The sequence below is a fragment of the Acomys minous genome, assembly GCF_964271855.1.
Source record: "Acomys minous genome assembly, chromosome: 11".
Taxonomy (NCBI): Eukaryota; Metazoa; Chordata; class Mammalia; order Rodentia; family Muridae; genus Acomys; species Acomys minous.
In genome coordinates, this window is record NC_140492.1 from 48,044,920 (window position 1) to 48,061,690 (window position 16,771).

The 16,771-nt window shown below is 42.8% G+C and overlaps 1 protein-coding gene across 1 annotated transcript in view; it reads right to left on the reverse strand.

Annotated features, from left to right (window-relative positions):
* The window catches only part of CFAP44 (cilia and flagella associated protein 44), a 71,621-nt gene that overhangs the window by 13,999 nt on the left and 40,851 nt on the right, over positions 1-16,771 (reverse strand). Inside the window, exons 22-28 of the mRNA XM_084802068.1 lie at positions 16,215-16,345; positions 14,687-14,883; positions 12,730-12,904; positions 11,066-11,243; positions 8,261-8,761; positions 4,880-5,083; positions 3,276-3,471 (exon numbers count right to left, since the gene is read on the reverse strand). Coding sequence (XP_084658194.1) covers positions 3,276-3,471; positions 4,880-5,083; positions 8,261-8,761; positions 11,066-11,243; positions 12,730-12,904; positions 14,687-14,883; positions 16,215-16,345 — 1,582 coding nt within the window. The remainder of the gene's footprint in view (positions 1-3,275; positions 3,472-4,879; positions 5,084-8,260; positions 8,762-11,065; positions 11,244-12,729; positions 12,905-14,686; positions 14,884-16,214; positions 16,346-16,771) is intronic.

The following is a 16,771-nucleotide window of genomic DNA, read 5'->3' on the forward strand; positions in this document are numbered from 1 at the left end:
GTTCCAGGTGACCCTAGATTGAATCAAGTTGACAATTAAAACTAACCATTGCCAAGAAGAAGCCTCTGCCTCTCCCTGTGAAGTACCTAGATATCCTCCAGTCTCCCATCAGAGGACAAGAATTGTAGGCTCTTCACCATGACCAGGGCAGACAGCATCAGCATCTCTGTCAGTGACAGAGTTGCAATGGTTAGGTATCTTCATTTTCAACTTGAGTGGATTTGAACTCACTTAAGATATATACCTATGGGGGACATCCTATTGAGACTTTAGGTGTGAGAAGCCTGGGAGAAAGAGGAAATAGAAGGATCCAGCGGGTCCTGGAAAACTACAGGCGAGTCTGGGCCCTGGGGTCCTCCGCAAACTATGGCAACAGCCAAGGAAAAAAATAGGCAGTAAACCTCGAACCCCTACCCAGACTAGCCGATGGACAGGACATTCTCCACTCTGTGGCAGATGCGTGAGAGAGTACATAAAATTAGATCAAAGCTGTGCATTAGTTTGGGTTGTAGAAGCTGGTTTCATGAGAGATGTAAGGTTGGTTAAATTGTTCCCTTAAAGGCGAGTTAAACAGGCTGAGCACACAGTAGGACAGCGGGATGAGTGCATAGCCTTAAGTGATCCCAAGAGTTAGTATGAGCTCTGCGGTAAGGTCTGTCAGACGTTCAGTCTTTGGGAGGTAAAGAGCTATTCTCATAAGAACGTATCCCTTCACTCCCCAATGTCCATCCATCTCCTAGATGATTTTAGGGTCTCCACTCGAGAGGGGAAAGTTAACAGTAATCTTGGAGGCCACTGAGATAGACATCTGGATTCTGTTGAGGTCCATTAACAAAGAGCCATTTCCCCCTAGCTAAACAATGGAGTGCCTCTAGCCATGGGCAGAGAGATGACATTCTGATCTGCTCCAAAGGTTAGAGCATTATACACAATGAGGGTCTGCCAATCACCTGGCCAAGAATCCATTCACCCAGGAAATCTGACTCACTTATGGCCATGCTAAGGAGATGGAAGAAATAAACATCCCCTGAATGAGGTTGGACCTTCCCCCCAGCCTTGCCCCGAGGCTCTGTTGAGGGCTGGAGTAGTTCTGCTTCACTTCCGCTTATTAAAAGAGACATGACTGAAAATTAATCATTAGTTAATAATTTGTATTATGGCTTACAAAGAAATAAAGTGTTTCAAAAGAAAACTCCAGATAGTGATGCTCAGATAGTATAAAAGAGAACTAAAAAACAAAACAAAACAAAACAAAAACACAAAAAACTGTCTTGGCACACAGGTGTTAGGCATAAGTTCCGTTTATCGGAGAACGTTGACCCTGGACAAAGGGAGCACATGCATATTGATACTAAGCCAGTAACTTAAAAGTGGTGACATCTTTGCTGTGTGTTCTGTACCCTATATTGTTTCATTTAAAGTTGTAATTTAAAATATGACAACGCAATGACTTTGCACTCTGGACCTGTACTGTATATGCTTGATTGCTTACTACGACTGCGACCGCTCACACTATCTTGTATTAAGTTCTAAGAAGCATCAAATACATGAGCCATTGAGGGCTACAAGCCATAGCAAACTATAACTGAGGCAGGAAAAAGGCTTCTTTTAAAAACTTCGCAAATAAAATTCAGTAGTATACAAAATAATTTTATACTCTACCAATAACGGTTTCTTTCAAGGGAGAAGTCTTGTTCAACAGTCAACAATCAGTCCACGAACTCTGCCATGTTAGTTGGCAGGGGGGAGAGGGTCCACATAATCACAAATCGTTGTAGAAAAACATTCTGACAGAATTCAGGATGTACTCATGATGAGAACTCACAAAACGGAGGAAACCCCTCAACCTACTCCTGAAGGCAACAAGATGCTTAATGGTAAAAGGCTGGACGCTTTCCCTGAAAGGTTGAAAATTAAGGCAAAGGTCCAGCCCCCACTCCATTTCAGTGTATGTAATGCTGGATGTTTGAGCCACGCAAGTGGGGGGAAAATAAAGGACATATGAATATAGATCAGAAGTAAAATGGATCATGTTTGCAGATGAAATTATTTCTACCCAGAAACTCCCAAAGGATCTACCCAAACCTTCTAGAACTAATAAGTCCATGGAACAGGAGGAAAATGGGTACGTAAAACAAAGCACACTTCTGTATGCTAGAGAGAAGACACCAGGAGCATCGCTCCAAACAGGGGACTATATTGGTGTAAAGCTAGCAAACTGCAGTTGTGTGTTGAAACATAACACGCTGATTAATAGGCAAGCACGCAGTGTCTGCCCAGAGACATGCAGAGCTAAACCGATAAACAGGTCTAACAATGCTGATAAAAATTTCAACAAGATTCCTTTGTAGATATGAGCAACATTATTCTAAAATATGGAACTATTAAGGACCTAGAACAGCTAAAGTCATTTTGGAAAAGAAGACTAGCATGGGAGGAGTAGCTAACTGGTCTACCTTGATTTCAATACTTACTATGCAGTTACAGTAACCAAGGGTGCAGGTCACCTAACAAAATAGAGGACCAGGGAGAGATCCGCACCCATCAACACAGACAACCATGACACGCAATTCAAAAGGTCAAAAACAAATGCTGCAGGTGCAAATGTCACAGATGGAACATAGGGAACTCTCAAAACTCAACGCCAAGGCAGCAAGACAACCTTACCAAGCTTACTCAAGCACACTCAAAAGGTAAGGAGAGGCATTTCACCAAAGATAGTCAACTATTCTGTATTAACTCATACCACACACACATACATACACACACGCGCGCACACACACACACATATACATACACACATGCGCAGACACACACACGCAGACACACACCACACACACATACATACACACATGCACAGACACACACACACACACACACACGCACACGCAGACACACACCACACACACATACATACACACATGTGCGCGCACACACACACACCACACACACATACATACACACACACACACACACACACGCGCACGCGCAGACACACACATGCATGCACACGCACACATGCACACGCATGCACGCATGCATGCACATACGTACACAAACTTGCATACACGCATGCACGCATGCAGAAATGCCCTCACACTCCAGGTATTCAAACACATCCTAACAGCTCTTAGCCCTACTCCTTAATCCCTACAGTATTTCTACTCTGCCTGTGCGGTAGTGGGCGGAATCAGTACCAGACAGAAAACTCAGTTACGTCTCTTTTTAGTTTCAGTGAGAAGAAATGGACTAGCACGAGAGAGAGGAACACAAACCAGCGTCTCCTTCAACTTCCTTTTTCTTTGCCCGTTTAATCTTCTTCTTCAGGACCTTCATGAGGAAGTTGGCAAATTTATTATTTTCTCCGAGGGCGGCTTGGAAGCCAGCATAGAGCGCCCTTTCCTGCTCCTGGAGTTTGGCGATTTCATTCTTTTTCTCTTCCATCTCTTTAAGAGTCTCGTTTATTTTCCACTAAAGGGAGGGAGGGAAGAACAGACGATACACAATGCTCCTAAGAAGCTGGCTTCAGAGGGCAGTGTCATTTCCAGTGCAAAACTTGAGGTTATAGACTTTTTTTTTTCCAAGACAAGGTTTCTCTGTGTTGCTTTATAGACCAGGATGACCTCGAACTCACAGAGATCCACCTGCCTCTGCCTCCCTGAGTCCTGGGATTACAGGTGTGAAATGGATGGATGATTGGAAGAGGAAGTCTTTTTTTTTTTTTTTTTTTTTTTTTTAGTGTGGCAACTGGTAAATTACATCTGAGCTAGACTAATTTGACTTACTGGGTTACATTTAGAAGAAGGAGAGGATAGTGGTGATTGAAGGAGGAAGAAGGAAGGAGGAGGAGGAGAAGGAAGAGGAGAAATTACACTAGTTGGGGCTGGAAGGAGGGAGCTGGAGGGTGGAAATGGTCAAGATACATTGTACGCATGTGTGAAATTGTCAATGAATAATAGACATGTTCTTACAAAAAAACACAACAAGCTACATCATTTGCACACACACAAAAATGGTTGCAACTGGAGATAATTATACTAAGCAAATTAGGCTAGTATCAGAAAGACAAATATGTTTTTCTTTTATATGTGGTTCCTAGATTTTGTGTGTGTTTGTTCATATGTGTGTAGGGGTACACATATTCACACGTGTAGGTGCTAGAGATGGGTGTTGTCTTCCTTAATAATTCTCTATTTTATTATTTTTAAACATCTCTTTCATTCACGTATGTGTGTGTGTGTGTGTGTGTGTGTGTGTGTGTGTGTGTGTGTGTGAGAGCGCATGTACCGCAGTGCATGCGTGGTCTGAGAATAACTTTCAAGAGTCGGTTCTCTCCTTCTAGGTCAGTGGTTTTCAACCTGTGGGTTGTGACCCTTTGGCAAACCTCTGTCTCCAAAAATACACACATTGGTTCGTGAAAGTAGCAAAATCACAGTACTGAAGTAGCAATGAAAATAATTCCTTGGTTGTGGGGGGGGGGGTCCCCACGACATGAGGAGCTGTATTAGAGGGTCGCAGCAGCAGGAAGGTTGAGAACCACTGCTCTATAGAATGAGCTAAAGGGCTGAACTCGGATCGTTGGGGTGGTCGGCAAGTGCATTTACCCGCTGAGCTGCCGTGCCAGCCTTCTCTACCTTGATTTTCCCGAGACACTGAACCTGAGGCTTGTCAATTTGGCTACACTGGCTGACCAGCAAGATCCAGAGACCCTCCTTTTTCTGCCTCCCAGACTTGAATTACAGACGTGGGCGGTTGTGTCTAGTCCTAAATGTGGGTGCTGGGGAATCAAATTCAGGTCCCCCGGGCTATGTGGTCAGCACTTTATTAGTCTCCCATATTTTTAAGGAAAAATTCCGGCCACGTTTTGGCCTGCTCTTACTTGCATGTCTTGCTCCTCTTTGTCTAAGGAATTAACGCGCTCTTGCAGAATATTTTCCTGCTTTTCAAAATTCTTGAGGAGAAGCATTTCTTGGAATAACGTGACGTGGTGCAGGTCAGATAATTTCATCTTAGTGTCCAGCTTCAGTTTCTGATGTCTCAGAAGGTGGAGTTCTGCATCAAAAGTGACCATCAGTTCTTTGATCTGACATAGAAAAGAGATTTGAGGATATATGTTAAGGAGCAAATGTTCTTTTTCAAGCTATTCAACAGTACTAATGTATCTAAAATATTTTTCATTATACATTTATTTTGACTAGAGATGTAATTCTGTGCTTTTGTGAACTCACTTATTAGTGGCATTAAACTTGCATAGCTTAGTGGTGGGAATTCTGTAGCTACAGTCCTTTAAGCTACCTCATCACCGTTGACTGAGCCATTGTTTGGTGACATCTGTATCTGTATCCTTTTTATATAACTCATTTTCAATGCATTCTCAGAGTAAGTCTAAATAAACATTGCCCTTAACGCTTTAATTTTTTGTTTGTTTGATTTCTTTTCTTTTCTTTTCTTTTCTTTCTTTCTTTCTTTCTTTCTTTCTTTCTTTCTTTCTTTCTTTTTCCGAGACAGGGTTTCTCTGTGTAGCCTTGGCTATCCTGGACTCGCTTTGTAGACCAGGTTGGCCTCGAACTCACAGCGATCCACCTGCCTCTGCCTCCTGAGTGCTGGGATTAAAGGCGTGTGAATGGAAGATTGTGCCTAGCCCAATTGTCATCTGAGGGGCCGCCATGCAGCAACCAATGGGAACAGACACAGAGATTCATAGCCAAGGCACTGGGCAAAGCCAGGGGAACCCTGCAGAAGATGGGAGAGGAAGGATTTTAAGAGCCAGAGAAGCTGAAGACACGGAGAGAACGCAGCCCACAGAATCAACTAAGCAGAGCTCATAGGGGCTCCCAGAAACCAAAGCGACAAGCATTGACCCTGTATGGGTCTGTGCTAGGCCCTCTGCATATACCTTATGATTGCGTGGCTTAGTGTTCTTGTGGGACTCCCAACAATGGGAGAGCGGGACGTCTCTGACTCTTTTCCTGCGCTAAGCTGCCTCATCCAGCCACAATGTGAGGGTCTGTGCCCAGCCTTGTTGTATCTTCTTAGACCATGTTTGGTAGATATCCCTGGGAGGCCTGCTGCTATCTCTCTCTCTCCCTCCCTCCCTTCCTCCCTCCCTCCCTCCCCCCCCCCTCTCTCTCTCTAAAAGGGAAACAAAAGAAGAGTTTTCTGGGGGAAAGGGGAGGTAGGAAGGGGGACTAGGAAGGGTGCAGGGAGCGGAACTTGTGGTGAGGATGTGATGTATGAGAGAAGATTAAAAGTTAAAAAAATATAGAATGGAAAATATTCTTACATAGCTAAATACAATCAGAGTCATAAGAAACTGTTCAGTTACCCCATTTTACAAATAAAGAAGTGAGGTTAAAAAGTGATTTCCCTGTAATCACAGCTACCTTACTACAGAGGTGGGACAAACACCCAAGTCTTGAAGTCTAATCTAGACCTTATTCTATTATGGCCAAGGTGACAGTATGTCCCCGTGAGTGCTCTGACTGGACACAGCTCCATCTACTCAACCCTGCGTTTGTGAAGAGCCTAAGAGGGAGCCATGATAGTTGATGTCCCCAAGGAAACTCACACGGTCGGAAGAGGAAAACCATTGAAGGTTATTTGTTGGATTGTACACTTCAGGAAGTCTTGACTGTCAAAAACTCGGTGTACATGAAGACCCCTACTAGAGGATAGTGGACAAGAAGAGGTCTGTGGGATTGTGGTGGTTAAATTGCTGGAGAATTTTAGAGTGCTTAAATACAGAAATCAACCCAAAGAAAAGTTAAAAAAAAAAATCAAAAATTTAAGCAAGTGTGGTTACAGAATGCTTATTTGGGCTCCTTTTATGCTTATTCAATATGGTTGAATTATTCCTAAGTTCTCTGGAGGCAGGAGGCCATTTTCTTTTTTTAGAAAGCCATTCGGAAACTGGACCACATGGCTGTCCTGAGTATGTGCAGATTACCCCTGCTCTGCTGGCTCTCATAGCTGATAGCTTCCAGGGCTTCTGAGGATGGTGTTTTTCCTGAGCACCGCAGTGTCTCTGCATGCGGCATGGCCAACACACATTCAATAAAGTTAATGTGATTACGGAAAAGCTTGTGACTGACCACCTACTAGAGGCCTAGCATGCCTAATGTCTTGGCATCATGATGGAGACAGAAGAGGAGGTGTGGCCCTTATCTTAAGAACTGTATAAACTACTCTGTAAGACAAAACTAAGACGTGCAAAACGTCAAGAAGGACACATGTAAGACAAGGTTCTGACTGCAGCTGTGATGGAGTGCAGAAACAGGGGAGGATGTGTGCGGGGGATGCTGGAGAGAGTTTGGACCAGCCTGTGCTTTGACTGATGGCCCAGTTCTGGAAGGCAGTCATTGCGATTACGAGGAAGCAGTAAAGGAAAGAGCTCAGACATGAAATGATAGTGAAAGGAGAGCCTGGGGAGGCAGGACCAGCAAGAGAGTGGACCTTGATGGAGTAGACCTGATGATAACACTGGAACAGCTGGGAAGCTACAGGGAACACTTTTGCAGGGTGCAGCTGAAAAGAGTTGAGGAAGGGGCTTCTTCTACAAGTGTGGTGGCAGAGCGCAATCTATCAAAAAAAAAAAAAGTCCCTTTCTTCCCTTGTTCAACTGTATCCTCCACTTCTGGTCTGGTTCTGGTTTCCCTGGAAGTAACAGCACCTGCCAATAGTTTTGAATGCAGTCATCACCACAAACACTGCCACCTACTGGTGAAAAATCGCACACTACAGGAAGCAGGATGAATGGGCCAGCGTAGTGGTTCACACCTGTAATCCAGCACCTTGTAGCCCAAGGCAGGGAGATCAGCCACAACTTTGAGGCCCATTTGGGCTATGTGGTGACTTTTAGGCCAACCTGAGCTACAAAAGCGAGACCAGAGAGATAGAAAGACAGAGACAGGATGGTGTGAAAAACAGATAGTTCCGTCTCTTAAGCGCGTCCTATTAATCTTCTTAAAACTGTCCCCCCAGTTCCCTTCACCATGACTTGACTTAGTGGCAAGTGTCTTCTCCTGATGTGTTGCCCTGAGGGAAAAAAGATACGAAGCTCCAATGTTCTACAGAGAGAACAAAGGGGACCAATGATAGAGGGGGGAAAAAAAAGAACAAGCCATGAGTGAATAATGAGTTGGTTAGCACTCGGGGAAAGGTTAATGTCAAGAAATTTGAAATCAATCAATCATGAACCCGACCGAATTCTCCTACTGTGCATTCTTTTGGCTTTAAGTCGAGGGACAGCTTTGCCTCTTACCCTGTTGCACAAAAACTGTTGCATGTACAGATGTTTGACCTCATCTCTCTTTATAATCTCCAGCTCCACGTCACCTGGCTCTGTCTTTTCAAACTCTGACGGCTTTGGAAGCTCCAGGAACGCTGACGCCTTGGAGGACCTAGATAGAGAGTCCCTCGTCGTCAGGTCTCCTTCCTTTCCAGAGGACAGTTTGAGGAAGCCTAGCCCCCCACCTGTGCTGCCGGCTCCGGATTGTTTGCTGTCACTTTTTTCGTCCTGGCGTTTCTGCTGTTTTCTCTTAAATCTCAGGAGCGTTTCCTCGTCGTATTGAAATCTCCTTTCTGGGACTTCTTCTGGGTGTATCTGTGGGACCTGGGGGATGGGCATGTGCTTGGCTGTGGGGATGGATGACTGAATGTTCTTCAGTTCCTGGACCAGGCACTGGATTTCCTCGATGACGGCCAGCTTGAGATCTCGAAGGGACTGGATGCACTTGTTCATGTACCTTTTCTTTGCCTGGGCCTGAAACAAGGCGGGGAAAGGAAGCAACGTCACAAGGCCCTCAGGAAGGGCAGCCTGGGAGCCTGTTTACCCCTTATCTTTGGTCTGGGAAGCGTAGGAGGAAGCAAACCTCACTGCGCAGCACTCAGTCCTGCCTTCGTCTGGTTTTCGGGAGTTGCCCATTAAGACTGGGGATCCAGTCTGGATGTGACCTCTGGAATCCCTTCACTTCCTTCCATTGGGTCCCTTCTGCCTTACACGTTTTGAGTTTCCTGTCCTCCACCCTCCTTGTGGAAGTCTCCCAGGAAACCTGTGCTTCCTGGACACTCTGCTATAGGGGAAGGAAGGGCATTAACTAGCTCCTTTCCTAGACGGAAATTTGGATCTTTTTAAAATTTAGACTCACCTTAGCTGCCCACCTAGGACCAAATTATGAGTCCTTCTGTTTTCATTCTGTGTTTTTGCCACATGTTTACTGTGACTCCTTGGTGGCCATGATCCGAAACATCAGATCCATGGCATAGCATGAGATAGCCCCCTGTGTGGTTCCTTCTCCATTTCTCTGAGTCAAAGCATACCTGCACAGGTGCTGCATACTTCCCTGGCTTTCTCATTACCTGCTCTGTCCTAGAAGTACCTCCCAGTGCCTAGGAACACAGCAACAATTGCTTGCAATGAGGCTGCTGGCCAGGCTAAGCATCACTCTGCATGAAACACAGTGGTTTTTGCTTTTGTTCTTTAAGATCAAAAAGCACATTTTCAAGCTGTCTCATAAAACTTACCTATATATCTACTATGAATTGAAACAGCTAAAACAAGATAGAGATGTTGGCCTACTTGAGAATAAGCCTTTAAAGAATTAAAAATTAAAGTGAAAAGTCAGCACTGGTTATGTGCAGATGCTCTTACAGAGGATCTAGGTTTGATTCCCACAATCCACGTGGCAGCTCATAACCATCTATATAACTCCAGTTTCAGAGGATCCAAAGTCTTTATCTGCTTCTATGGGCACCATGCATGCACTTGGTGTTCAGACATACATGAAGGTAATTTTTTTTTGTTTTTTTTTGGTTTTTCAAGACAGGGTTTCTCTGTTGTAGCCTTGGCTGTCCTGAACTAACTTTGTAGACCAGGCTGGCCCTGAACTCACAGCAATCTGCCTGCCTCTGCTTCCTGAGGGCTGGGATTAAAGGCATGCGCCACCACCGCCCGGCTAAGGTGCAATATTCTTACACATAAAATCAATATTGTGCTCATAAGAATGTGTCTGTAAATAACAAATCAATAATAGTAAATAAAAATGGGTAAATTAAAGTTACCATGGGCAAAATTTAATAGCTAGAGAAATAATCTAGATAGTCACTGATAAGATGTCTGAAATGTTGATTATGACCAGAAAAATAAAGCTATGATCTATGATCCGTCATGTGTGGCTACTAGCTAGTATGCCAAGATACTTATATCACTGGCATGAGTAACACCTTTTGTGAAAAAGAAAAGGACATATTTTCTTCAGGACACCTTTTTTTTCCCCACTTCTTAGAATATCCTATCTACGGGATACAGAACTGGTGCCCTCATCAGTGTGACACCCTGAACTGTGTAGTCTGTGCAACCACACTAGGTGGCCAAGCAACTAGTCCTCCTTTTAGAAAAATATAGCCAGATGCTGTCTGAGCCTCTAAGTGTGAAGAAGCAATCCCTATTGGTTTAAATGATACCTGAGGAATCAGCACTCTTCAGAAATGCAGGAATGAATGGGAAAGCAAAAAAAGCAGTTAATAAGAAAAAAGAGGATCAGAGACAATATGGTCAGCAACAGTTCAGAAACTCAGAGAGGAAATGTGTTGGTTGGTTGGTTGGTTGGTATTTAGTTTCTGGCAAAAGATGGAAGTCATGTAAAGCAAAGATTAAATGATATCATGCTTCCTAACTGTTTAGTGGTCCATGGCAGCCAGAAAACAAATCCACCCCAGATTTCATTGAATTTCAGAAGTTCAATGTACATGAAACAGTACAGGACATCCCCCTCCCCCCCATAGAAATGCTGTCCAGCCATACAATCAACATGAAGGCCATTTCTGCCGTATGAGCCGATACACTCATAGACAAATCTCTTGGCCTCTCTGAGTCCCTGTCTCATCGTTTATTAAAAAAAAAAAAAAAAAAAAAAAAGATGTGTTCTAGACTTCTATAAAAATTGTCTCCAGCTCTAAGTTTCCGTGTTTATATACATGTGTGAATCGGTGAGATGAGCGGGTGGCTGAGCAGACGCTAGCCAACACCAGGTGCTTTTCATCATCCCGGAGATGGAGGCCTAAGTACCATTGTGTCAAGCAAGCCCAGTTCCTCCTCCTTCTTGGCGGCATTTATCCTCATGTGCTCAGGTATCTTATAGTCGGGGGCTGTCTTCAGATTGAAGTCCCCCATGAATGTCTGGGCTTCTCTGATGGCTTGGACATCCTTGGGGTCTTCATAGTCATCATCAGGTTTGCTCTTGTAACTGCCAGGAGAGTAGATAGTGTAGACACAAATGTAACAATGAACTTGGAATGTGCACTGGCCGCCTCCTCCCAGAATCCCACGGAAACAATAATTGGGATGCACAAAAAGCAGTGCTAAGTCATCAGAGAAGCTCAGAATAGGACAGAAAACGTAGCAAAGCAACTATATTGATATAGTTAGGGAAGATAGGGGTAAGATGAAATTATTTTAATGAATGAACAAGACTAGAAGAAAATTATAGCTAAGAATGCCCCAGGAGGAGGTTACAAAAAAAAAAACCCTGAATATTATTTTCTCAGTAGCGCCTCAAGGGAGCAGGTGTGGAGAGTGAAATGGAATGCTGGACACACTAAGCAGACTTCATCTCAGCTTTCCCATTGCCACACAGACAAATCAGTGGCAACTTTTATACCAAGACAAAAGTCAAGAAGTGCTCTCTAAGGAAACTGAACTCCTCACTTACAGCGCTCTAAGGTGTCTTGGGGGTACCCCTTGCAAAGTCCTTAATTGAGAATTTTCAACTTTCCACTACAATTCTTGAAAGTGACGTCTCCCAACCATTATGAACAAATTAATTGGTACAATTGTGCAGTCAGCACTTTTCCTTTAATAGAAAAGCCCTCTGGGGGCCCCTGAGGTGGACTAGCGGAGACAGCCCATGCAACCCTGTGCATCCACCGACAGTCTTTCATTTAAGTGTATCTGCATCAAAAGAAATTACTGTCATTTTTAAAGAGGGCGGGGAGAATGGTCACAGGAAATAAAATAGAAGGGGACAGAGGACAGAAAAATGGGGCCTGTAACCATCCTCATAATGTAGGCAACCAGAAAATTAGACCAAAAATATATGGCTCAGCTACATTCACACATATAAACATCCTCAAGAGACATAGGCATAGGTAATAAGAAACCAATCCCTCCGAGAAATAGAATGAAGTCACCCCAGCTCCTGGTTCTCTGCATGGAAGAAATGACTATTTTATGGAGAAAGTAGGATAAGAATTCTACTGACCAGAATATAACGTGGTGAGTTCACTTGTTGAGGTGACGGAGAAACCAAAGTAGCTAGGTCTCTCATAGAAAGAACACAGAGCTATGTGAAATAACGCTGTCAGAAATCTATGGGGCGCTCATCAATTTTGTGGATGAGTGCTAATCGACTCACTTGTAATGTGAGATATGATAGCGGTTGGCAACGAACAGATCGTTGGAAGCATGCGGTTACTGGAAAGCTGCAGAAAAATACTGCTGACAGTTTATGCATATCTAGGAATACCTTTGCTCCCCAGCTGCAGGACTTTATTGACTATAGGACATAGTTAAAGAGTAACCCTGCCCTCGGGGACCTGAGCAACAGTATCCGTCATCTGGCCCTAGCATATTTTACTTCTTTGTGTAAGTAACAACCATGTCAACAAACACAAAAGTTCTAAGTTATATTTGTGGGTCACATATTAGAAGCGTAAGCATAAACAGTGACTCACAGTTCATCCCACTCCTTTTTACGCTGCTGAATCTTAGTCTGGGCCCGTTCAGCCTGTTGTATGAGTTTCTTCGTTTTCTCAATTTGATTTTCTACCATAATTTCACTTAGGGTTCTAGGTCGTGTTTTCTTCTCTTTATCTACTACTGATTCTTCTTGTATGGTAACACTTGCACCTGCACAAAGAAAAACCATTCTCAAATATTGTCTTCAGCCTACACACACACACACACACACACACACACACACACACACACACACACACCACACACACACACAAGATCAAGAGATAATACAGAAGCGAAGAGCATAGATGCTTGCTTTGATCAGGGTCACATACTACATACAAGTCACATTATACAGACTGAGAAAGTTATACTTATGTATGTATAAACACACATACATATATGTATGTGACAGCTAATAAAAGAAAAGCTATGAATCTGGAAGAGAACAAGGAGGGATTTTTAGGAGGGTTTGGAGAGAGGAGTGGTAAAGAAGAAATGATGTAATTTATATTATATATAATTTAAAGTAATTATATTATAATCTCAAACAACGAACAAAATTTAAAAATACAAACAATTCCAGTAAAATGTCCTCCAATCCTAATTTTTAAAAGGATAACTGTCACAACACAGCATCAACTGAATAAATTTCACAGTCAAATATGAAAAAAAAATGGCAAAATAAAACCAAGATCAACTACTGACAGAATGGCATAAATAAGAATGAACCACTGGTGGACAGAGGAAGCTTGAGAGTGGCGATTATAATATTGTATTAGGAATAGGGGATTAAGTGAATCTTAACTGACATATACCTTGAAGTGACAATACTAAGTGAAATGGTCTGTGGCCAATTTTAAAATAAACAAAAACAAAAGCCTTCTCTTTTTGGAAAGACAAAGCCACTGCAGCATTGTCCCCACATTCAAATATATACCGGCAGCTCTAGTTGGATTTAGCAGGTTATTTTTAAGACACAATTGGGTAAGTGATCTTATTTCATTATACTCTTTTATGAAATGTTACGGTAGTTTTTCCTCCTGGCTCTAAGGTCCTGAAATGAAGACTCATAGACTCAAAATATATTCACAAATACCTAGGCCATATAGCGAGGCTCTTCTCTGACTAGCCCATAACTTAAAATAACCCATTTGTACTAATCTACATTCTGCCACGTGGCTGGTTACCTGTGCTCAAGTACTGTGCATCTGTCCTCCCCACATCTTCCTGAACCAATCTCTCTGTGCCTGGCTTTATCCCAGAATCCTTTCTGCCCGCAGATGTCCCACCTTCTATTCTACCCTTTCTTGTAGGCCATAGGTTGTTTTATTCTTAATTGACTTGACAGGTATTGCATCCATACAATACACAAGATATTCTTTGTACAATTAAATGCTCAAGAATAAAAGAAAAAGTTTAAACTAGTCAATAAAAGAAAACATTTAAACTAGTCAGAAGCAATTAAAACGAAAACTACAAATTTAAAACAATTGGTTTTATCATTGAACAAGTGTCAGGCTGGAGGGTATTAGCTCTACAGGGTGGGAACCAGGAATATGGGAAGAGACAGAATCTGGGGGATAGCCCACATTTGAGGCTGCCTGGGTATGGGAGGTAAGAACGCTGCAGTACCCTGTGTTCTCACTCTCAATCTCAGGAGTAACATGGTCGGGGCGGGGCGTCGGGGGATGGGCTTGATTTAGCATCCCACATCCAATAAGAAAATAGGCACTGCAGCTTTGGTGAAGGTCTCTTGCATCTCGTCTTAGCCGCACCACATAACCCTGACTTGTGCCATTACCCATTCCAAGGGAGAAGATCGTGAAAGGGTGAAGACAAATTGAGCTCCGGCCACCAAGGCAGGGTCGGAGTCTTCTGTGAAAAGTCAAGTCTGTTAGGAAATCTCAGCAATATGGACTTAAAGCCAGGCCCTGTCATCTGGGTGCCCACCTGTGTCTCTTTGGCTCTCCTTCCTTCCGGATCCTTCCTTTTCAAACCTCTCCATTTTGCTCGCTCTTCTCTCCGCCTGACTTGGACGTTTTAACTTGGAATACTTAGAGGGTTTGACCAGCCTATAGGAGGCTATCTGGTGGTCACTCTGGATGGCATAAACTGTAATAGTGTCACTTTCCAGTGGATCACGAAATCTGAAGAAAAAATATAGAGTAATTACTTGCAACAGTTACTATTTTGATTATTTTGCAATAATCACATATTATGGCAGTCTGTTTATACACTGCTCAGAATTTAACCATGGCTATGCCATCAGGGTGCTATGAAAGTTGGGCTTGATTTGATTTAAAAGTAATAAAAACTTAAAGCTAGTGAAACTACTAAACATTCCATTATTAATCAATACATCAAATTTTGCTAATATGTGCTAAATAAAAATTTGTATGTAGTCTCCAGCTTGATGAAAAACAGATCATAACAAACTCTGAATATATATAATCTACTTCTCTGTGCATTCTACACAATAAGTTATACACATTGTACAGGTATTAATTGAAAAAAATATATAAAATGTAAACACTTGTGTGCTAGTATGGGATTCTCAAGGTAAAAAGCAAAACAAAAAAAAAATAACATTTATTTACCAAAGACTTAAGGAATTTTACTTCACTGAGATATTTAAAGCACATTTTGTTTTCTGTTGTGTGTGCGCGGGTGCACAGATGCACCTATGTGCAGGTATATACACATCTGCCAATGAGATTTGTTTGTATGTGATCACTAAGAAGTGAAAAAACTTGGGAGGCTGAGTAAGAGTGATTCTCAAGTGCCTATAGCATGGCTGAATTTTGAGGTGGGAGAGATGACTCCGTGGCTTAAAATGCTTGCTGCGCTCTTACAGAGAACTGGGACTGAGCTCTCAGCACCCATGTTAGGCAGCTCACAAGCGCTGATAACTTCCGAATCCCTGCCCTCTTCTGGTCTACTCCCGCCCCCCCGCCCCCCCCCCACCCCAAAACGAATCTATAAAAAGAAGAAAGACAGCAAGACAGCTACATGCGCATTACAGACAATCTTGCACATAAATGAGAGGTAGGTAGTGAGTGGGTATCCTCCCTGCTTGGCCACAGTGTTTTTAAAAAAAAAGCTGTTTCTTCTGGGAAGTTGAGCTGACATGTATGTAAGGGTGAGTAAGTGTGCTCTATCTTTTACTATAAGTCTTCTAACCATGCTTGGTTTTTGAGTTGTAAACCATGTTTGTCTCCATAGTCATGTTTTAACTTGGCATAAAACAAGTAATTTGTCAAAATAGAAACCAAATATAGGCATTATATAATTTTTACAAATGTAATCGTCACCCAAATTCTCAACATATAGATAGAAGGGATGAACTGACAGCACAGAAAGACCCAGCAACCACAGGAGGGTTGTGCGAGGGCTCATCTGAGCACCTCATGGGCATCTTCACCCACAACTCTATTAAAAAGTGTGCTTCCAGACATCTTAACGTGCAGGAAAGATGCACCTGTTCTGCAGCTTCTTCAGGCCCAGTTCGTATTTCTGTTTTTCCCAAGCTAATTCCTTCTCCACTTGTTGCATTTTGAAAATTGTTTTCTTATTGATTTCAGAGTGAATTCTGGCGTCAATATTGAAATCCTGCAAGTAAGTAGATTTTTTTTATCAGAAAGGCTTTAACTTTGTTTTTTAAATGCAGTGTGTGTGTGTGTGTGTGTGTGTGTGTGTGTGTGTGTGTGTGTGTATACATGTGACTATGTGTACATGTGGGAGCCAGGTGTCAGTCTGCACAAGCCATCCACTTTATCTCTTGAGACAGTCTCTCACTGAAACCCGGAGCTTGTCAGTTAGACTAGGCTGACTAGCCAGCAAGCCCCAGAGACCTGTCTGTCTCTCTGCCTCCCCAGTGCTGGCATTGTAATCATGTTCTACCATGCCTGTTTTTTATGAGCATATTGGGGCTTGAACTCAAGGTCTCATACTGACTAAGCCATCTCCTTAGTCCCACAATTTGACTCTTAACTAATGTTTAGGAAAATATTCTTTTTAGGAAATAGTTAAAAATGA